At 37.6% G+C, this 24,150-nt stretch overlaps 1 protein-coding gene across 6 annotated transcripts in view; it reads left to right on the top strand.

Moving 5' to 3' along the window:
- Nucleotides 1–24,150, top strand: part of ATP6V1H (ATPase H+ transporting V1 subunit H) — a 124,643-nt gene that overhangs the window by 87,266 nt on the left and 13,227 nt on the right. For 5 of the 6 annotated variants that reach the window (XM_011359156.2, XM_011359158.2, XM_011359154.2 and 2 more), the window contains one exon: nucleotides 10,004–10,117. The exons of the other annotated variant lie outside the window; for it this stretch is intronic. In XM_011359156.2, coding sequence (XP_011357458.1) covers nucleotides 10,004–10,117 — 114 coding nt within the window. The remainder of the gene's footprint in view (nucleotides 1–10,003; nucleotides 10,118–24,150) is intronic. 6 annotated transcript variants of the gene reach the window in all.

The raw sequence follows: 24,150 nt of genomic DNA, 5'->3' as shown, positions 1-24,150 counted from the left end.
TCTTTATTCTGAAGCCCCTCAGTAGTATATCTCAGAGTAACCTAAATTCTGTGTAATCTCCTGCTCCTTTTTGAGATACATTTTCAAATTATTTTCTCCTCAACACATAGCCTCTTGAAGACTCTCCTTCTCTTTGAACCTTCTTGAAATAAGGTAGAGTTTTCTCCTGTGAAGTCATTCCCATATCTCCCTCCACAGGAGTGTTCCTCAAACTTAATAGGTCTTCATTGGGTTTGCAGACCAACAATTTGAAATAAATATTTTAAAAGATTAATCAGTACTCAAAAAATTTAATTATAGTTTAAATTACTGGTAAGTCTAGAATAGAATGCTTGAGTCATACATAAGCCAAGTTCTGCATTCAGTCACTTACTTTTCTTATTCTTTATTGCTACTAAATTAGAAAATGCCAACTCGTTACTCTAAGTTGGCAGAAATGGCTGCAAGAGTTTAAAGGCTCTTGCAGATAGTTTTGGGTATTCCAATCATATGTAGACCCAGAAAGATTTCTCACTAAAGTCTATGTCAGTAGTTCATCAGACACTAAGTTGACCAGCCATTCCATGTAAAAGCAAGAAAATTGAATGTTGTTACTTGTGAGATACAGGCAAAAAGATTCTCAACTTAACTCTGTGGTTAATTTAGCCATATTAAAGTATTTCTTTAAATTCAGTTGTCGCTTGTGGATATGGTTTTTAACTATAGTCTTCATTATTTTTTCCTCTATGAATGAGATAAAAACATTAAGATTTAGAATATTAAATTTTCAGTCATATATTCATTTTCACCACATTTCAGTCATACTAAAAATTATTTTGGTATTTCAAATTTGATGTTGATAATTGGAACAGGAGGTATTGTTATTGATATTTTTAACCTATTCAAGATAATGACTTTATTGCTAAGTTGTTTAAAATAAGGTAAAGGATACTTACTATCATTATCAGTAGAATTGCTGTCTTTTGTGCATCATAAAGCCAGTAATGATCATTTATACTAGTTATTAAAATAATGCCAGTAAAGAAACTAAGTTTCTTCAAAACAAACAAACAAACAAACGAAACACGGCATGGTTCTGTTTGGAAAGACGGTCTTATTCTCTCTCCCTCACGCCGTTCTTCACACAGCACTCAATGCTTGTGACTGGGTCATATTCACACTTCTGTTTCTTCCAGCACTAACAAGATTAGTAGGCACATATTTGACTTCCAGTTCAGTTGGTACAATCTCTTTACCTACTTAGCAGTAGTTTTCCCTGCTGCACATAATTAGTCCTCTGTCAATACAGAGTCCAACAAATTTTTTTTTGCTCATATAATGCACTTCCAAAGATACCAAGCATATTTCCTTCATCTAAACATGCACACTACATATGCTAATTGCTAATGGGCACACACTTTATTACAGAATCGTGCAGTGTTTTAAGTGCACAGACTAAGTATTGACGTTCAAATCCCAGCAACTAGTAACTATGTGACCTTGGGTATGTCACTTAGCCTCTCTCTGCCTTGGTTTTCTTATCTGTAAATGTGAGGACTAAATGAGTTAATAGTGTATGCACTTAAAACAGCTCTCGGCACATACTAGTAAGCACTGTTTAGGTGTTTGATAAATCAAATGAGTAGTTTTGTTCAATTGTTAAGCAAAATTATCTGCTATCCTACATGGTAGCAATTACTCTTCTCCACTGTATGTTTTTTATATCCTGTTATTTTTAACATTACTTAATGAAGTAGTTTGGCTTTCTCCAAGAACATGATGTTTGTCATTAACTTCGTGGTGGACTTTTTCATTTTCCTACAAGTTCCTTGGAGTAGAATGATTTGTACTCCTCGACACGCAGTAGGAGTATCAGACTGTTGTCTCTTTTTGAGTTTTGTCCCTTTCTCCATCTCAAACAGTAAAACTTACCAATTGACAGAATTTCTTATCAAAAATGTATTGCAGACTGCAGGTGAATATATTACTGGTTCAGCGATAAACTTTTAGATGCTAAATATCTTATTTCCTATCCATCATTTTCTTTCATTGCACTCAGATTTGTCTAAGCATGCAGATTTGCATACAATATTCAAAATGGAGTCCTGTTTACTATTGTTTTACATATGCTTATTTTCATGACTCCTTTTGTAATTCAAAGAAGCTCTTTTGATCCACTAACCTATTTTGTAAATTCGAGTGGAGAGCACAGCACAACTGTGATTGCCCCCACCCCGATTGCAAATTTAATAATTGTCCTCAATAAATGCAAATAACGTAAAAAAACTATCCAAATGGATTTACCCTATCAACTATATTGATCAATTCAGTTCTTGTAAAGGACCCATAACCTTTAAAATTAGAATATGATTTCCAAGAAACAAACACAATTTATCATTAATCTTACTTTTCACGTGTATATGGTATATGTGAATAAAACTGTTCCATTGCTTTGTCTTCAAAAAGCATAAAGCCACCTATGGCCCTGACAGATGCCCAGAAATCACACTTCGGTGACAGTGCCCAACAGTTGATCCTGAGGGAATGTGCCCCATTTGCATACAAGACTCAGTAGCACAAATGGTGTGGTGAACGTTGTTCTAACAGTCAAAACATTGCAACAGGCACATCGAAGCCACACCAGGCCCTCAAAGGGCTTGTGCAACTGCAAAACCCTCTCTCTGACAGGAATGCCATAATGAACATTTATCTTTTTTTTTTTTAAAGGGGTACAACATCTAAACTGCCTTCCTATGTGTGAGAAATTCCCCACCTTACCAGGCATGTACTCCCTTCAAGTGCAGAAGATAAAAATGTCAGCAGTTTACTTTCCTGAACTCCTTTACATCTCATGACATGCTCATGGCCTAAGCTCAGCAAATCAGATGTAGATGCCCCACACTTCTAACAGGAATGTGTAATGGAGGCACATGGAAACAGCAGGTGTTCTCTTCAGGCAGTAGTGATGGCCGAGCTTGGTGAGGAGGGGAGACAGTAGGTATGGTGTCTGGGCATGAGCAGAGTAAACTCAAGGTCAAGCACCTAGCTGTAGCAACACCCCACTGGATCACTAATTTGGTAGTTTGGTTTAGATTGTGATTCAGCCTGGATAGCCTTCCAAATATGGTTCCCAGCCTTCTAAGCTATCGTTGCCTTTCAGCAAATTCTTCTCCTGCTTTATCAAGTTTGTTTCTGCAACTAAAAAATTCTTCTGATACAAAAGATACAAAAGATTCTTCTCTTTTTACTGTGGCAAACCAGTATACTGCCATTAAAACAAAAAACAAATATCCAATTTTCTGTGCTTCCACAGTGTTCGTATATATCCCCATTATATAGCACTTTGTACAATGATAACCTGTTATAGCTCTTTCCCCCACTAGACTGTGAACAGTCAAAATGAAGAAGTATATCTGACTAGGCATAGTGTTTACCACACAGTAGGGCATAATAAATGCTTAGAGAAAGAGCTATCAAAAGAACTCATGCTTGTTCCCTTAAAATGCAGACTTTTATATGAGGTAAATACTTTTATTTTTCTTTGTACAAAGCTTAGTGTAGCACAAGCAAATCAAAATTAATGAATTGCTTTGATGGTGGCACAAAGCTTTTATCAACCAAACGCAACTAATTTGTCTTTTCTAAATTATAGTTATCATGAAAAGTAACAAATGTTCATTTTAGAAAACTAGAGAAAAACAGAAAATAATGAAGAAAAAAACACCTGTAATACTACAACCCTGAGATAAAAATACAGTTTATTTATTTTCAGTTTTTTCCTTGGTCCATGTATGTATTTTTTTTTTCCCCCAAAACTATGGTCATATCATTTCTCCTATTTTATTTCCTGTTTTTATTTATCATGGGTATTTCTTGACAAATTTTTTAAAATATAATTTAATGTTACCTATAGAAAATGTATTCCAGTTTACTCAAATCATACTGGTAGATATTTGGTTTGTTCCCAATTTTATTATTATGAAAACAAACATCTTTGCAAATATTTCTGATTATTTACTTTTGCTGGTCCCCTGAAATATATTTAATGAGATAAAGTATGTAAGTATTTTGATACTTTTAAAACATTAAATATAGACCAATTCAGACTTCCACCAGAAGTAGATGAGAATAGTATCTTCACTACCCTCTCAACAGTGCATTGAATGCTATTATTTCTCTTTAACCTCTTGCAAGAGAGAATGATACCTGGTACTTTTAATTTATATTTTGATTACTGACATGATTTATGAGAAATATTAGCTGTCATATTTAACAAATATTTTTGAAGTTTGCCACTTAAATTTTTATGCTCATAAAATTTTTATCACATATGAGTTTCAGTTACTATATAGTGAATTCATTCATTCATTAGTCATTGTTTTATTGAGCATCTACTATGTGCTACATACAATTCTGAATATTGCCCACGGAACTTAGATTTCAGTGAACATGTTTGTAGTTTCTTCCACTACTTTTATGCTTAGAAAGAACTTTGCCAATTATAAATCTGGTAAATGTTCTTCTCTGCTTTCTTTTGTTTTTAAAAATGTTATTGACCTTTCTAATTTCGTGGGTAACAAAATAAACGTGATTTCTGTGCTCATTGAACTTACAGACTCTAGATAGTATATCACTACATAATTATGAAAGCATATGCTTTCATATAAATAGAATCATACATACAACTTACGTTTTTAGCAATATGTTGTAAAATCTGAATAGGATGCTAAACAACAGAATCTTTATCAGGATATTTTTATAACTAGATTATATATTATAGAACTATATTAAGAGGGAAAATACCTTTAAAACTAAAATACTGCTGTACTTTTTAGGATATTTAAAATTTACTCTAAAATTACATATCTCTATTTTATCAGCTGGTACATTCCTAAAATGTTCTTGCCAGCATTGAGCTTATTAATCATGTATTGTAATATTCCTAGTCTTTAAAGTTTAACATGCTGTCGACTCACCTTACTTTGAAATATGAGCAAGGTTTTCCCTATTAGACAATGGCTAATTAAGTACTCGAATGTAGTTCTAAATTAAATCATTTAAATATCCTGTCTTTTAAATGATATCATGTCTTAATCTGCTAACTGAAAAACTTTCTCACCTTTTTTTTTTTTCAAGCATTATTTTGGATATCCGTATAATCTGAAAGTAATTGGTGGTTCAGTTGCATCTTAAATTGAGAAGATAGAAATGTCTGTTTATTTTATAGCAATGAGTGTCAGTGGAGTGGAGATTGTCCATCCCTCTGTAAGACCTGTTGGAATTTCTGGGGTGGAGAGCAGTAACCTGTATAGTTTGAGAATGAATGCTTAATAAATATAACAATAAATTATTAAAAACAAAACTCCTTAAAAAATTTCTTGGTTGGTGATAATATGAGAAGGTATTGGAAGGAGCAAGGGTTTAAAATGTCAAAAAACTACATTCTAGAGGGATAGGCAGTACATTCATTGTGAGGATTACAGGAGGTAAAAAATATGAAGCATTTAGCATAGTGCCCAATGTGTGGAAAAAGTGCTATTATTATTACTATCATCATCATTATTATTATCATTGGTGTGTGATGTTATCTCTGTTTTTTTAACTTATTGTATTTTACACATAATATGGCAGCTTTCTGAGATTATACTTATTCAGTTGTTCCTCATTATTTACGGATTCCAGAGTTATGAATTTGCCTACATGTTAAAATTTTTTTTCTAAACCCTAAGTCAATACTTGTGCTTTCACAGTCATTTGTGGACATGTGAGAGCAGAGGAAAGATTGAGCTGCCTGACACACTCATTCCCAACTGAAGGCAAACAAGGCAATACTCTCTACCTTATTTTAGGTCTTGTACTATAAATGAGTGTTACTTTTGAGATCTGTTTAGTGTCATGTGGTTTCACATTTTTATGTGATTTGTTGGTGATTATACTGTTTCCTACCTCTGAGTATAGTGCTAAAGTGCCGTCTAGTGTCCTAAACACAAGAAGGTTGTAAAGTGCCTCACGGAGAAAATATGTGTATTAGATAAGTTTCCTTCAGACATAATTTACAATGCTGTTGACTGTGAGTTCAGTGTTAAATGCATCAATGATATATATTAAATGAGGCGTCTTTAAACAAACACACATAAAACAAAGTTATGTAGTGATTGGTAAATGACAATGTTGTGACCAGAAGTTTGCAGGAACCTAACCCTCTGTTTCCCCTAGGATTTTCAGTATTCACAAAATCATCGTTAATGGCAACTATGTAGAATGTAACTACCGTAAATACTGAGAATCAACTATATTTCCATGTGTTGGAGGTGTCCAGAAGGGGCCCAATAAATAATCCCCCTCCTGCCTGCATTCTAAATTATTTGAGAAAGGACATAATATATGGAGGCCAAAATAGAATCTTTACTGATAAAGTCAGTATTGAAGATTGTGGTTTATGTACAATACACAGATGGCATTCCTGGAACTGGACTAACTCGTTAGTCTCAGGTAGCCCTGGACTGATGTGGAAGAGAAAGGTGAGGTAGATCTGTGCATCTGGATTTCTGCTTCCAAACTCACCAATTACAGAAGGTCCCCCCTGAGAGGAATAAGTAAGCGAGGGCAGGGGGAGACAGAGGTGTTACTTTAAACAGCAGGGTTAAGAAGCTAGCCCTGCCAGCCACTCAAAGTAGCTCATCCACACTAACACCAGATTGGTCAGTTGAATAAGCAGTTTGTGGTGAAATAAGAATAACTTTATGTTTGTTTCCCCAAATCCCTTTAAAATTTATTCAGAGATGATAATCTTTCCATGCCTCTGGATGAAAATCTAGGCAGCTTCACTACTTTTTCCTTCACTCTAGACAACAGCCCTATCGTTATTTTAAATCACGAAAAGACATTTAGTAGCCCTTCTCACTACTGTTGGAAAGTAGGATTTCTCTTCCTTCTAGCCCTGATGCCCTCTGCAGGTGAAGGCCTGCAGCCCTTCCTGGCTCTGCTTCCCTGAGCTTCCCTGCTGTTACCTCAGTCTCCCTGAAGCTGATGACTGGGGTAGGAGGAGGCGACGGGGAGAAGCAGGACTTTTCTTACTTGCTGTTGGTGGCTTATGTGCTCTCACCCTGGTGGATGTCTGAAGCTGATAATTTCCCTTGGGAACACTTTTGGAGCTTCATTGGAGGCCTCTTTTCTGGACCATTCAACTGCAGTGTCTATTCATTGTGTTTCTTCTGGCTCATGGTGACAGTCAGACTCTTTTACCCCCAGGCTCTGGGAGTGTAGGGTGATCCCAAAGAGCCCCTAGACCTTGCTGTTTTGGGTTGCTGTGACCTCAGGCTTGTGCCACCCTCAGGCTCAGGCCACTGTCCTCCCAACTGCACCAGTACACAACCGTCTCTGCATGTGGTTCCTTTGGCATACAGTTAGAAACTGTCACCACCTTTTTCTTCTCTGTAGCGCAGGGACCTACAGTATGGACTGGTGCCCTCCACAGAACACTTACAAATCACCCTTCCCCTTCCTGGATCCTTGAATATTCACAATAGTATTCCTAAAGGGATTAAGAATTGTTGGAATTCTTTGTAAATTCGGAGTGGGATGTTCTCTCACAGATTCACTTTAGTGTCTGATGCCTGTTAATTGAGCATCTCAGTTAAAACTGAGACAGAAGGAGTTCCATATTATTAGCTTGTTGTATACATGTATACATATCAGTTTCAACAGTTCCAAAAAATTAACATGAATATAAAGATGTTGGGTAAACTGATATTTTCTTAGATAATTCACCAGCTTAGGCTGATCAACATTTCCTAGTGTCACAATGGATAATTCCAAGTACATATGAGAGTAAGGAATGTTGGACCTTGTGACTTTCTTTTTTCCGATGTTACTCCTGATTTATATACTTTTCTTTTTAATTTATAATCTCTATCATTTCTCTCCATGGCCATCCTACGCTACTAACAACTCTTAAAAAAATTAATAGTGGAAAATGCTAAGACAAGTACCTGGAAGATAGTCAGTGCTATGTAAATGTTTGCTATTATTATTATTTGGAATTCTAGTAATATGCTATAGCAGTTGAGGGAAGGTTGTCTGGCATTAAAACTTTTGCTGCAGTAAAAGTCTATCTTTTTTAAAAGCTTACTTGTTTTTTAACAATATTTTGATAAAAAGAGAAACTGGATAATAATATATACTAATTGTTATTAATATAGCATGTATTAATATAATATAATAATAGGTATTTGGTGAATGCCTTCTGCCTTGAGCCCTAGGAACATAGACTAAGCAAAACCATGCATAGTTTTGGCTCTCGTGGATCTTCTTGTATAATGGGTAAGACAAGTTTAATACTTTAAAAATAATCTTTCAGGTATAAAATTGCAACTCAGATGAATACAATGAAGGAGAGATACATAGCGCCGTGAATAGCGCATATTAGGAGATTAATGTAATATGGGTAGAGAGAAGGCTTTCCCGAGGAAGCGACAGTTGAGTCAAGATCTGATGGTATATAGAAGTTATCTTCATGAAGAGGAGTGGGAAAGCTTCTGGGAGAGAAAACAGCAAGTACCGAGACCCTGTGGCCAGAGGACTTGAAAGGAGGCCTGCGGAGTCAGAGTGCAGAGAGCATGCGGTGTGTGACTGTGCTCTGTGAAGCGAGAGAGGGGCTCCAAGTCAGAGTGTGAGGAGCCTTGTTAGCCATTTGTTTTAAGCAGGACAAGTTATATTCATATTTTTAGAAAAATCACTTTGACTGCAGTGGAGCAGCCTCTGTATCCTCCTCATCGTCACTAGCAGGAGACATGGGCTTTATTTCCTTTAGTCTTCGCAGCAGCACGGTAAATGAGGTGTTCTTGGTATTCTCATTTGGCAGGAAGGGATTTACTAGATTGAATGATTTACGTAATGCGACACATCTGATAAAGAACAGAGCTGATATATTGTTTTAAAGCACAGTACCTGGCACATAACAAGCATTCAATTAATGTTTGGTCATAATTATATTATACTTTTTTTCTCAATTCAAAACATTTTTTTTTAAAAAGGATGCTTTAAAAAATAAAGTCTATAAAGTTATACGGATAAAAGCTCTCTCATGTCTGACCCATATCCACCCATCTGTGAAGTTGTCTTAAACCACCAAAAGCCCTGTTGCGTTAAGATGTCACTTGTCACTGACTATGTAGTAGTTATAGCTCCCACTTGATAGTACGGAATGGAGAATCCACACTGTCATGCAGGAGTTAAGAGACTTCCCAGCTCCATCCGCAGCCACACCCTTGCAAAGATCAGAGAACCTCTTTCCATTCATGAAGCAAATAACCATATTTACTTTACTTTTGCATCTATAGTAACTGGATTGTTCAGGGTGCTGGGGGTACAGTGATAGAAAGCAGTGTTAGTTGTCAGTCATCTTGGCGCTCTTGACAATAGGAATCTTCTCCTCAGTTTCACTGCCCAGGAGGTCATGCGGCATATTCCATTATTATATGAAGGGCAGATATCTTAAAAATCAGTATTTTTTTTTTTTCAGGAAATTAACATGGCTTCTACTGGGTACTTTTTAACCCTGTGTTCCCTGCTATCTATATCTGAGCCCATGTCTGTCTCACAGAATGGCAACTAGTGGACTTAATATTGATCTGATATTATTACGGATATTATATGGTGTTCAGTATACTGATTTTAAGTAAGCCAAAAATACTGGTAATAAAAAAGTTAATACTCAGCCACCTAGAAAACTATAATCTAGAAATCTTACAACAGTCTATGAGATATCCAGGTAGATGATAATTAGGAAACGAGAATAGCAATTGGATTTATCATTAAGAATTTAAAAGAGAAAATATTTGAATACTTTAAATCTGTGATTTGGAGAAAATGATATAAAAAAGACACATGTTTGTTTACTTACCTATATAGTAACTTTTTTTTTCAAAATCCCTTGGCGCTTGGGATTTGGGTTTTCTGCTGACTGGCAGCATGAGTTGGAAAGTAATTGTGCTGTCTTCACAAAGTGGCTTCTGTTCTGCAGGGTTATTGAACAGCTTGGCGGGAAGCAACTGGTAATGAACCACATGCACCATGAAGACCAGCAAGTTCGCTACAACGCTCTGCTGGCTGTGCAGAAGCTCATGGTGCACAACTGGTAGGTGCCGGCTTTTTCCTTCCACTCACACTGGTCTGTGAGATCTCACTCGTCCATTCCACAAGTTCTTATGAAATGCTCTGATGAATGATGATTTTTAAAATCAGTGATTTTGATTATCTAGAAACATTTTAGCAATTCAGAACAATGACATGATAATTAAAAAAACAACTGCATTAATATTCTGAGGAAATTTATGTATATTCAAAGTACTAATATCAAACACAATTTCAAAAGTAGCTAAAAGGACTCTTGTGACATAAGTGAATCAATCTTTTTTTGGAGTTGAATGAAATCCAGTTGGACTATACTGATTAGAGACTACAATTTTGCAAGGTTTAACTGTTCAGCATATGGTTAACTTTCATGGATTTTACCAGTTTACATGAAAACACTAAAAGTGATTGATCTAATAAGATTTAACTCTCATATTTTATTCATTATAGCCTTTTGCTTTTGAAATAACCAAAGTCATTTTTAAAAAATCAAAATTATAGACCTTTTTGTATTTGCAAAATACAAAATTAAATTGACCTTTTAATTTAAAACAAGATAAATTAAAGAGTGACTGCTTAGATATAATTTGTATACATGATGGAACAAACCAGGATTCCCTATTTGTATACATGATGGAACAAACCAGGATTCCCTTTGCTATGGCAAATTTTAGCTTTAAGTTGGAAGATAGGTGCTTTCAGCACTTTTCTAAACACTTCAAATGCCTTTCTGTTCCCCATTCTGTGGAGGGATGCTCTGGTGTTAGACCGTTTTTGTTAAGGCACAACGAACAAATATACATTACCTATAACTAACAATAATGCTGCCAGTATTTCCAAAGGATTATGGTGCAAAAGAATTAATGGTGCATTAGAATATGTACCTTTGAAAGATGCAGGTAAATACAGTACAGGAGAATATTGAGGAGTGCTGCTGTGGCATTATATATTAAATACTATAATCTTGCCACTTAAGCACATTCTCATAAATACTGACATTTATTTATTCTTTCAACAACTACTTTTTGAGCACTTACTTTGTACCCTTTTACGTGCTAGGCTATAGATATGATGGAAGTGGGTGCAACTTTACATAGGATGATTAGAGAAGGCCTCTCTGAATAGCGCAAACAGCTAAGCTGAGGTAATATGGATAGAGAACCAGTCATACAGCTCTGGTATTGGAAGTAAGCATTTCAGATAGAGGGAATGAGAGGGAAAAGACCATGAACTAGGAACCAACTTGGCTTTAAGCAGTGTCTGGAGATGTTTTTATTTGACAGTTGGGGGTAGTGGTGGCACCTAGTGGGTAGAGGCTAGGGATGCTACTAAACATCCTGCAGTGCACAGACAGTTCCCTTCAGCAAGGAATTGTCTTACCCAATATGTCAATAGTGCCAAGTTGAAAAACTCTAATTTGAAGGACAGTATGAGGCCAGCATGAAAAAAATGGGCGAGGAGAGCTTGGCAGGGATATGATCGTGTAGCGTCTCATAGGCTGTCATTTGACCCTTTTGTAAGTTGAGAACCATTGAAAGATTTTTTAACAAGGGAATGGCAAGATTTGATTTATGTTTTAAAAAGATCACTTAGGCTACTCTGTGGAGAACGGATTGTACAGGGGTAAGTGTGAAAGCCAGAAGACCATTTTAGTAGGTTCTCATTGTGGTCTGGAGTAGAGATGGTTAGTGGCTTGGGCTAGAACTATAAAAGTTGAGATAACAAGAAATAGATGAACTTGGGATAGATTTCAGAGCTAGTGCCGGCAGCATTTGATGCACTGAAAATGTTTTTACTTTGTTCATATCCTCAGTGTAAGAAGAATGGGATCAAAGCAGAGGGCACACAAAAATAGTTTTTATCTATTTAGCAGGAGGAAAAAACTTTCAAGTCTGTCAGTAAAATATAGAATACTCCCCTGGATTTTCCCAACTTGTTTCACTTTACCCTTAGCCACATTTTTCAAGACAAGTGAATTATGTAGTAATTTTATGTCTCTTGGTTTATGTCTCTTTCATGAAATTAGTTTAAAGAATGTTGGTATTTAATAGAATTTGAGGCTGTTGCAACCAGTGACCTTATATTTGGCCAGGTGTTTTTCTAAAGTTTCAGTGAAATGCAGTTTTATTTGCTCTTTTTGTTAAAATTAGGACTCCTGAAGTATAATTCTTGTTTTATTAATAAAAATTGATTTTATTTTAATGATTATCTTGAAGAATTTATTGATAGATTTAGCTTTTTAAAAAAATGTATGTTTCTGATGTAGAAGAAAAGATGGATATGAAATAGGGTGTTGACTTTTTGGCAGTGGAGAAAATTTTTTGATTGAGAATTTTTGTTGTTCACATGATCATGCATTGAATAGGAAACATTTAAAATTTAGATTTTTTCTTTGAATTTAGGATCTTGATTTAATCTTGTATATTTTTTTGATGGATAAGTACAAAAAGAAAGGTAAATATCTTTATAGACAGAAGCTAGTTTATTTGCTCTTTATCATTGACTAGCTGAAGAAAGGATATCCTTTCCCCCACTCTCTAATTATGTGCCAAGCTATTTTAACTTCAGTATTTTAATTATGATAAATCCCCTTTTATGGAGAAGCTTAGTGTCAGTATTTTCTGATACTTTTCTTTTTAAAGGGATTTTCATATGAAGAAAGATTAGAATTCACATGTGACCTATAGATTTTGTTGTGTTGTATATTCCTATGGCTCTCTGAGCCAGAGAATGAAATTGCTCAAGTAATAGCAGTTTATTTCAACATCAGATCATTATGAGACCAGTTAGAATGCCATTTGGAAAGTAAATGTTCTGCAGTGTTATTCCCAAATGTAAAAGGATTTTGAATCAATATCTTTATGCAGGTAACCAAATTGTCTTTATTAAATCAAGCAGGTAAAGACTGCCTTTCTACTTACCTAAAACAGAGGCTTCTTTTTTAACCTAAAATATGGTACTGTTGCTCTGAAGATGTTTCATACCAAGTAAAAAACATGAAAGCACAGTTGACTTTGTTTCCTCTTAGCATTTTGTTTTGATTTAATTAAAATGAGTTTTTATAAATGCTTTTAGTACTGCATAGTGAAATAAATTAGTTGAAAATAATTACAATATAATCATGGATGAAAGTAAAATAAAAATGCCTGAATGGTAAAGCAGCAAATTTCATGAAAAATTTGCACATTATCTGTAGTCATTGTTTTGCTCCTAGCTCATGATTTCAGATTTCTAGCATGCTCTTGATTTTCTTTTACTTTTCTATCATAAATGATTTTTAGATTTTTGATATCACATTATGCTTTTAGATTTTTGATATCACATTATGATTTTCTTTTACTTTTCTATCATAAATGATTATTAGATTTTTGATATCACATTATTCCTCAAGTTTCTGTTTATTAAAATAAATTATAATTTTGGATATAAAGTTAACTTTTATTTTTATTGGGGGAGCTGCAGAATAGAGTTGCTTGGGAGGGAGGAGATGGCTGGCACACACTGATGTCTCCTCAGTTCAGGACGCCTCGAGCAGGTCATTCCTGTTCACAACCCTCCAAAGTGACACACACAGCTCTCTGATCTTCCTGTATCCGCTGTGCATCCCTGCCGGGTCCCTTGTTCTTTTGAGCAACACTGGATTTTTATGTTCATAATTTGGAAGAATATATAAGCAATAACAACTTGCTCTAGAAAATTTTTATAGATACCCGCAGTTTATACTTCATAATTTAACATCATAAAATGTCATCATTTTTTTCCTACAGAATGATTTTAAATGTAATCAGCCTCTAATTCAGAAGCAACACTATGTGCATATGGACAGCTCAGGACTTCAGGAAAGAAACACTGAATTTTGTAGGTAGAGGATCTCATGTAGAATTTTCTATTTGTTTCTAGATTCTTTTTCACCCTTATTTCAAGCAGAACAATAAGTTCTAAGAGTGTTACCCTCTCTAGATCTTTCCTGTATAGGTAAATAATGTAACAGAGAAGAACTCTCCAAGCCATGGGTGGTACTGCTTTGCTCTCTAATGTTTATATCTGCTTAGGATATTTTAGTTACTCTGTAAGTACATAGCCATAAATACGGTGGTTAAAGTAGTTACTTATGAACCGAATTGAAGAAAAAAGAAAACCTTAGGTAAGTTTAACCTTTTAGTATTAATAATCATATTAGTAAAATGTTTCATATGATTTCTAATAAACATATGACATTTCCAGATTTAATATTTTCCAGAATTAATTTAGAAAATTACATTCTCTATTTGAGTGCCTAGAATTTTCTACATTATCCTTATGACATTTTTAGTGGAGGAACCTTTGACATTTTCTTTAAGGTCATATGTTTTATGTATTTTTCAAAAACAAATATAACTCGATTTACAAAAATATATATCCAAACTAATTCTAAGTAAAAAGGAGTTCTTTATAGCTGTTGTCTCATTATCACAAGAGCAACTCCTAGTCTCCCAATCTAAAATTGCTTGTACTTTGCTAGTTAGAGATGTTTTGAGGCTCTACTAACTTCTTATTTTTCTGGAGGCTACATATCACTTAATTACAATTGATTTAGAAATGCCAGCATAGCATGAATTTTAGATTGTTGCAAAGTGCCAGTCTAAAAAATGAGCACTTTGAGAGTAAAGTAAATAAAACTACTTAGGGATAATAGAGTCTATGTACTTTATAATTAAATTAAAAAATCAAATTCAGATTTCATACATAGGTGTATGTGATTAAGGTGTAAGTGTCTGTGTATCAAATGCATGTTGTGATTATTTGATCAAGATGGGCTTCTTATATGTACAGATACCTGAATTGGGTTTTGAAAAATTGGTTAAGCATAGACAAAAGAGAAGACTAGTAAGGAGAGGCAGAGATAAATGAATTGACTCGCTTTGCTTTTAAATGCTTTCTTTCGTTTCCCTTTCAGTAGTCAGGGCAGTTACATTTGTGGTCACATGGATATTTCATGTCATGCTCTGTGTGTGTGTGTGTGTGTGTGTGTGCGCGCGCGCCTGCTTTAAATAATCAAGTAAACCTCAATAGAATGGAGTATGCTAAAAATTAAAGATTAAACAAACTTTATATTTACTCATTTAAGTGATTTTTAAAAACTATTTTGTTAGTTTCCTTTTGTGTCACTCGTATGTTATATGTTGATGGAGGAAAATTCTCATGGGTAACATAAGTGAATTGGCAAGTTTTTACTACCATCAAAAACTTGAATTGATTTAAAAACGGTGATAAGCTTGTCATCTTAAGAAAACCTTTTGATGTAAATATCCTTTAATTGAATTTTGATTAAATTTATAGTTTAAAAGAATTATTCAGTGGTCCAGTCGGTACCTACCCTAAATTTAAACCTCCTTATCTGAATTAAATGAAGTTTATTGCCAGTCTTTACTTATATTTTAAAAAATGAATTCAGTAAGAAGATACCAAAGTGTTAATATGAGGGCTGGAAGGTTTCCAAAAAGATCATATTTCTTACACCTTCACAGTATTGTCGCAGGAAGCGACACCCAATGGAGGGATTTGGACACTCAGACAACTTTCTTAGAGGAAGGAGAATTTATTAGGCCAGCGGAGCATGTGGGGTTAACAACTCCATGCACGAGCTCGGTCTGGTTAGATTTATTACAGTTTATATACTGCTGCAGGGTCCATGCATGTGATTTCTTTGTCTGAGGTTTTACATGTGCCTCCTTTGTTAGGATGGGAACAGGAAGCTTTGAGTTGGGGGCTGCAAGGGGAAGGAATTTTCAGACCACTGGTCTTACAGGTCATTTGTTTTGCGGAACCCACAACCTTGGAATTATCGGCATCATTATAGGATTCTCGAACAGAGAGAGACGGGACATTGAGGCTATAAGTAGGAAGCAATACTTAATGCCAGCACCTGCTCAACGGATTCCTGTCCAGAAGCTGAGCTCTAATTGTAACATAACAAACAGTTTTTACACAGTCTTTTTATTCCTACACAGCTACAGAGATATAAGAACATTAGTTGGATAGCAAGCTGTGAATCAACAGAGGTGAACTGGAGAGTGGAGAGAGGGCAGTCAGGAAAGGACTTTAACTGGCTGAGTGGGTCATTTCTGCAGGCCTTTTCCTTTGCATTTTTTTTTTCAGATGCCTCTTCTCCTCTCTCATTTCCCCCTTTGAGACTCTAGACATTCTGTTTTTTATGCTGGAGTCTCACATTTTCCATCTAAACCATCCTGAGGGATCTCCTGATAGTGATGGGTAAAGTATTTGTGGGCTGCAGCTTGCTGCTATACTGTGGCTTCCATCATGCCTTTCAAACTTTTTATTAGCAAGGACGGTGGGCACGGCCCTATCAGGCAGATTCCTAGTAGTAGTAAAACTGTTCCTATTAAGGTTTTAAACCTACCAAAGCCTGAAAACCATCCCCCCAAAAGGCTATTGGGAGTTCCATCCATGCCATACTTGCATGAGCACATGTGCCAGTTTTGTCATCTTTTTTAACAAGGTCCTCAGCTGCTTGGCCCTGTTCCATCTATCTGTGGGCAACAGTTGGTGAGATTGAATTTTCTATACATGCCTCCTTCTACTGTTAATAGCCTAGTGCCAACCTGTTTTGGTAGATGGCATTTCTCTTCTAAGTTTGTTGATGTGCAAGGAGGGTTAGGGCTCTCCTAGTCTCATTGGTAATGATTTTTAAGACTGCCTGCAGTTGGATAATCTGGCTTAACAGGTAAATGGAGGTATGCTATCGCCAAGATCTTTCTTCTGCCTAAGTGGCAGGCCTATAGTATTAGATTATCTGCTCTGGGGGCCACTCGTTATCCTTCTTGTCCTCTATTTGGAGTTCTCTTTTTATCCGTGGCAAGGGTTGTGGGACTGGGTAACAAAGCACTTCCCATGTTTTCAGAGGTAAGAGGAAGAAGGATGGCTTTATCAAGCCAATTATACAGTTCCCTTCTTAATTTCTGGGGAGGTGGATGTAGGCCTTGTTTCTACAAATCTAGTAAAGCCGGTATGGAGCTTATCTAGTCTTGGACCCTGCCTGGGTCCTGCTAGGCTTTAGTTAGCTCTGGGAATTTGGCTCATGGATTTCTCTCTGTCCTGTTTCCCTACCACATGCTTTGTTTGAAGGTGGCATTATAATACCGTTGGCCAAGGCAAATTAAGTTTCTGACCGATTCCATGAGATTTCCTTGACCTCCAGCCAGGCAGTATTGTCCTATAATAGTATGTTTTAAAATTTATTAACTATCATCAGAAGTGTGTGGGCCGTTATATTTGGCATTGTCTTGGTGGGAACTAGTTCTGTAGCTTCCTAGGGCTACTTATCTCTTATCAGAGTCCCCCTACACATAGCAGGAAGTGATATTCAGGGAGTGAGCTATTTCCTCAGCCAACCTTCCTTTGTTCTGCAGGTGTCCTCCTGGCCTGCCCTCAGGGCTGATCAGCACATTGTAGTCTCCAAATGCGGCCAGACTAACACCTCAATTTTTCCTGCTTCCTCCCTACATTATTTCCCTTCAGAGATTTTATTCCCTTAATCTTAAGGGGATGTTGAGGAAGGAAGTTCTGTCTTCTGTAACTTCTTCAAAGCTGAGATAGGACTGTAGTCCCTGCCTACTGGGAATAAAAATCTCTGAAAGCCTATTCTAAGGGCCTCGGAGGCAGACAACGTGAGCTTGTTCTAGCAAGTAGAAGTGGAAGGAAGACTTGTAACCTAGAAGACATAAACTTAGCAAAAAGATAGAAAAGACAAGTCAAAAATTAATAGTGGAGGTAATTGACAATGAAGTTGCTTTGTCATGGTAGTTTTTTAATTCAAGGTACACAAAAGTTCCCTGATTCCCTGGGACATGTGGACTTATCTGGTTTCTAGAACAAGAGCTTAAGATCTTCCATGGGTTCACAGGAGTAGGCTGCATTTTCCGGTTTATTTTCTGGAGGAACCTGTGAAGACTAATAAGAAACTGGTTTAATGTGAGATAAATGTACCCAGCTGTTGATTCCTTGTAATTGGACAGTAGTTGGGAATTTTACAAAACTTAGTAGGGCCCATTCTATTTGCCTTGAGGGCTGACTTTCAACAGATTGCAGGAGGTAGTTGTTCTGCTAGTAGGAAACCCTGACATAGAGGCCGTTATCTACGAATGGTTTAGCCTTAGGTTCCCTATAAACGTGGTCTGTGTGGTGGGCAAGGGGGCTGCCCCCCTTTTTTGGCTGTGTCCCAGTTTTCCAGACAAGGCGTTTTCCGCACTGGACACTGGTTCTAATGTGTGGCAGAGAACTTAATTGCTACTCCTGGTCTCAAAATAGGAAAAGTAAATTATGTTAGGCTGACTATTTATTCCTGTCACTGTGCAGTTAACATTGGAGAGAGGCCTATGGAATGGGTCAGAACAGAGTAGGTAGCTCTAGTATCTAGTAAAAATCCAGTTTTTCCTTCTTGCCATGTTGAGGGGGACCTGATTGAGGTTCCACTGTTGTGATCGTGGTGGATTTCTTTAGGACTATAGCTTGCAAGTGCTTGGGCCTCCATTGTTGGAGGAGGGAACAGCTCCTTCATGAGAGGCTTGCTATGTGGGGTGAGGGCTTATGAGGTCCACCCCTCCCCGGCTTCTCAGAGCTAGATGGACACTCGCCCTGCAGTTTGCACATTGATTATGCCTCAGTACCGACAGTGCCACTTATGGCTAACCAAGATCGAGGCCTTCCAGGCCTGCAAGATTTTTATTGCCATGGGTCACCTCGAGATGGTCCCTGTATTATGACAGCTAAAATTTGCGCCCTTTCTGTACTTTGCTTCCTTCTCTGTCCAGTCCCCGTTATTAGATACCTTAAAGACCTCTGGCACCAAGGCAGTCAATGGAGTTAGGGTTTAGGCCCCAACTTTTGGAGTTTCCTTTGAATATTTGGCACAGACTGAGTTATTAAATGTATAGTTAGGAGTGTCTGGCCCTCAGACTTTGGGCTAATGTTAGTATATTCTCTAAAAGCCTCAGAAAACTGGTTGAGGCAACATAAAACACAGAAATTACTTTGATGAAGCATGGAATCCCTCTTTTCTACTCAGAAAACTTTTTAATAACATCAATAGCAGACTAATAGTCTAAGAAACATTAAAACACAACTTTAATTTGTATTAGCTTACTTTTGGCATTTAAATTTCCAATCTCATTTAACTCAATCACATAAATTTCCTCTCAGGATTTCTCTTCACAAACCTTCTACTATCTTCATTCCTTCAGTTTGCCTCTTCTCACTCATTCAGAAATAACAACTTTAAGACAAACACCTTTCCTTTAATTTCCTTCAGAATAAATCTCTATGCTTTATACTGTTGTGTCCAGAATAACCAGACCCAACTTGAGTGCTCTTAACCAGGAGACAATTTATTAGCTGGCAGCTGTCCTTGCAAAGGAGCAGCCCCGAATTGCCAAGATACAAGGTTTTTAAGCCCCAAATCCCATTCCTCATTCTGTCTTAAACACAAAGGTCCATCTTTCTCCTATTCATTACCTGTCAACCCACTGGTCAGGTGTGCAAGCGGGAAGTACAGAAGCAGAAAGCTTGTTGTTAGAATGTTATGTTCCTATGGGTGATTGCCTATGTTCCCATGGGCAATAGCCAGTGTTCCCATGGGCGATGGCCAAACAGTCATTTTCAGCTTATATACAATTGATTATTTTTCATGCCACGCAAGCAAGCAGGGTTACACAGGCTAAAATTGGCAGTTAGCGTATGAGCTCATTGTTACAAGTTTCATGATTAACAGAATGTGGTTAGGGGTTCCAGAAACTAGGCCTAAGTTATAGACTTCCTTTGTCCAGTTTCAGGTTTTAATTATTCTTTAACCCTTTCACATTTCAGCGGGCTATTACAATACCTTCTGTAACTAAAAACATACATTTTCCTTTCCATCATAATTAGAATTCTTAACTGAACCACCATATTACATATAACACAGACAAATATAGATCAGAGGTCATGCACATACTCATATTTCCCCATCATCAGTATTTGTAACTTCCCTAAGGGTGCTTATCTAGTTTCCTCAGGGAGCGATGAAATAGATGGGTCCCTAGAGAACTTAGACCTCCTCAGAGTCCAAGGGTGAAGGGGGAGGAGAAAACTCCTTATTATTTTGAGAACTCTGGGAGGGTGCTTTTATCATTGGGCCATTTAATAAGTCTGGGTCTTGGTAAAGGAGCATAGAAGCTTGTATGTAGGAGACTTCTTCCTATTTTCCTGTTTCTTGCAAAATAAGATCTAATTGGAGGATAGTACTGTAGTTTAGTGAACCGTTTACAGGATAAATTTCTTGATTCCCCTCCCATCGTTAGTTTGGAAGGAGGAGGGTCTACTATGGGTCCTCATGAGGAATTGCTGCCTCTGTATTTCACTGACAGCCGGGCTGTGGGGCTGCGGTTTCTGCTTTCCCTGCAGGGCACAAGCTGGGAAGTGCTCATGCTACTGGTGAGGAAGGAGGAAGAATATTCTTCCCTTACCGTGAGTGAGTTGAACCTGGGCCACCTGGGCAAAAGCATTGAACCTTAACCCCTAAAGTACCAGGGAACACAATCATAGCTGTGTCTGAATCTGAAAGCATGTTACTCACCCTGAGAGGATTGTGTGGCGCGGTGCTGGTGTTGCCTGGAAAGGCTGAAGGAGGACGGGAGACGGCAGTATGGGTCTGGGAGTTTTAGTCCGGGGGAGTTAGTGAGTGCTTGTTTGATTTTTTTTTTCTTTTCTTTTCTTTTGAAGGCCTTTTGTCGTGTAGATTCCCAGAGTAGGGTCTCCCGGTTTTTCCCCCTTTTTGGTTTCATAGAGGGGTTTGGCCACATGTGTGAAAGGTAATTTGAGCTTGTAGATTTCCTGGGGTCAACTTGACCCCCGTAATCCCCTGAGAAGCCTTTCTTAAAAATTTTCAATCTACAATTTTAGACAGTTGGCTTAGAGGAACCTCTCCCCATATTTGCCTTAGGAAGCTTCCTAATGGAGGGGGAAAATAGACCTTAAAATTTCAAGAAAATAATTTGACAGAGGGCCCCTATGTCAAAAGGACCATTTTATCTCATGAAGGGTGTGGAGTTTCTGTAGAGTGAGTTTAACTCCATAATTTCCTGAATAATCTTTTTCTTGAAGCTCTTGACCATCGTGGTCAGGGGAGTAGGCTTTCACTGTGTACCTCCCCCCGAACCCCCTGCCTCCCATGACAGACAACAATCACTTCACACGGAGGGTTGGGGGATAGGGTTGGAGAAACTTTGAAGGGGACTTCACTTGCTTCACCTTTCTCTGGCTGCTCCCCTCGCAGGAATCTTTCAGGTGCCTCTTAGCAATTGGTGGGTCGGTATGAACCCCTGACCTGGATCACTGGAGTAGACTCCTTACAGAAATCCAGTGACAACACCTTAAGCCATATGAGGTTCGCCACTGAACCGTGGATTGAGGCTCAACTCTCGATTCAGGCTAGGCAGCGTCTCAGTCACTCAGCACTCACTCTCTTTCATACAACCTCCCACCATTCCTTAACCTGTCCTGTGGAGAGTAAGCAGTCACTCCTCTTAACCTGTGGAGGATGTTCGGTTACTGTCCAGAGGGTGAATGGGCCTCCCTTTGCCCAGTGTTAACCAAACACATTCCACCTTCCGCCTTATGTACCTGTGAGGTCACAGTTTCCCCTAACTAATGTAGAGTACTCGGGTGACCTCGGGAGGTGATCAGTCCCCCCTTCCTAGTTTTCTAAAAAAACTAGGAAACCCCTAGTTTTTGGGGTCTCCCCAGCGAGGTACCTGAAGTCTGCCAAACACAGGCACTGTTCCTCCTCGCTTTCAGGCCAGTGCACCAGAAATCTGTTTCAGAAAATCTGTTTTAGGAAGCGACACTCGACTGAGGAATTTGGACACTCAAACAACTTTCTTAGAGGAAGGAGAATTTATTAGGGCTGGCGGAGCACGTGGGGTTAACAACTCCATGCACGAGCTCGGTCTGGTTCTGCAGTGTCCATGCAAGGGGCATGTGATTCCTTTGTCTGAGATTTTACATGTGCTCCTTTCTTAGGATGAGGATGGGGAGGTTTGGGAGGAATTTTCAGACCACTGGTCTTACAGGTCGTTTGTTTTACGGAACCCACAACCTTGGAATTATCGGCACCATTATAGGATTCTCAAACAGAGAGAGACAGGACATTGAGGCTATAAGTAGGAAGCAATACTTATTAATGCCAGCACCTGCTCAGCAGATTTCTATCCAAAGGCTGAGCTCTAATTGTAACATAATAAGCAGTTTTTACACAGTCGTGTTATTCCTACACAGCTACAGAGATAAGAACATTAGTTGGATAGCAAGCTGTGAATCAACAGATGTGAATTGGAGAGTCCTTGAGGTGGGGGAGGTAGCTATGGGAAAACATGTTAGCTGGAGAGTCCTGGAGGTGGGGAGAGGGCAGTCAGGAATGAGCTTTTACTGGCTGAGTCGCTCATTTTTGCAGGCCCTTTCCTTTGCATTTTTTTCAGATGCCTCCTCCTCTCTCAGTATCAAAGCTAGAACATTTCCTTGTACGTCTCGTACCTGCAGAAGCTTCTTGCCTCATTTGCCATAACGATTAGGTATTTGTACATGCTGGAAATAAAAAGTCTCTTATATGATAGTTTTTCCTACTTGGCTTAAACAACCCAGAAACACCTGTGAAAAAAACATTTTAGTATTTGGTTTAAACACTGTGCTGTTGCATTTGTACCTAGTTACTTTCCCAGTTGAGGAGTGTTTACTTTTATCACTGTAAGTAGCCCTCTAATTTAGGCAGCATACTCATTAGATGAGTATAATACTTACTAGATACCTCAATATGTGCTAAATAGAGAGATACTAAGTAGAAAACAAAGGCATAGCACACAGGTTCCGTGTAGTGTCATGAGGGCTATGACAGAAGTATGAATAGATGTCATAGGAGCCTGGAAGCTGTGCCTCTTAGTTTATCTACCCTGGGCCTTCAAAAGGGAAAGTTTCCAGGGGAGTGGATGCTCGGACTATATGAAGGATCAAGACGGAGTTAGTTGGTGAAGATGATGTTGGAGTATAGGAAAGACTTCTAGGCAGTGGCAGTCTGTGAGCTTGCTGTATGTGGAAAGCATAGCTGTGTCACCAGAGCCAAATTGGGAGTCTGGGAGTGGCTGAACTAATACTAAAAGGCCACCTTTGAAGTCATGTGTACTGTCTTTGTATTTTAGGAAGATTTAACACCACAGTACTCTGAATACCAATTTTTTTCTTTTAGGATTTTTTTTTTTTAATAATTAAGGGATTTCTCTTTCTCATGTTAATGTAAACTGTATATGTTGGCAAGTCCAGAGCAGGTACAATAGCTCAGCTCAGCTCAGCTCAGCTCATAAAAGAACCAGGATTCTTCAGCCCTCTTGCTCCCCTATTGTTAGGATGTAGCTTTCATCTTCCTGCTTGCAATAGAAAAGGGAAGTGTGAAAAGAAAAAAATTTTCTTAAGATGATTTTTTTTTTCTTTTTTAAAACTTTTTAATTGCAAAGAATTTCAGCTACTGAAGAGGTACAAGAACAGTGCGATGAATTAGTATACCTTTCACCTAGTTGTTGACATTTTGCTGCATTTGTGTTTTTTTTTTTTTTATTGGGGTGACATTTATCAACAAAATCCCATAAGTTTCAAGTGTACGTTCAAGAGTTGGTCATATATATATATTTATTGCATTGTGTGTTCACTACCCATAGATTTCTTTCCATCACCACATATTTGACCCCTTTTTATCTCTAGTTCACTGTTCATGCCCATGAGTCTCTGTAATGTTTGTTTGTTGCTTTTAGTTTTATATTACACATATAAAAGATACCATGTGGTTTTCAACTTTTTCTGTCTGATTTATTTCACTTAGCATGATTATCTACAGATTTATCCACGTGGTTGTGAATGGCGATATAAACTCTCTTCTTATGGCTGAGTAATATTCCATTGTATATATGTATCACATCTTCTTTATCCAGTCATCTATTGTAGAACACTTTGGTTGCTTCC

The sequence above is a fragment of the Pteropus vampyrus genome, unplaced genomic scaffold, assembly GCF_000151845.1.
Source record: "Pteropus vampyrus isolate Shadow unplaced genomic scaffold, Pvam_2.0 Scaffold45, whole genome shotgun sequence".
Classification (NCBI taxonomy): domain Eukaryota; kingdom Metazoa; phylum Chordata; class Mammalia; order Chiroptera; family Pteropodidae; genus Pteropus; species Pteropus vampyrus.
Note: the sequence above shows the minus strand (reverse complement) of the source record. Positions and strands in the feature narration are given on the sequence as shown.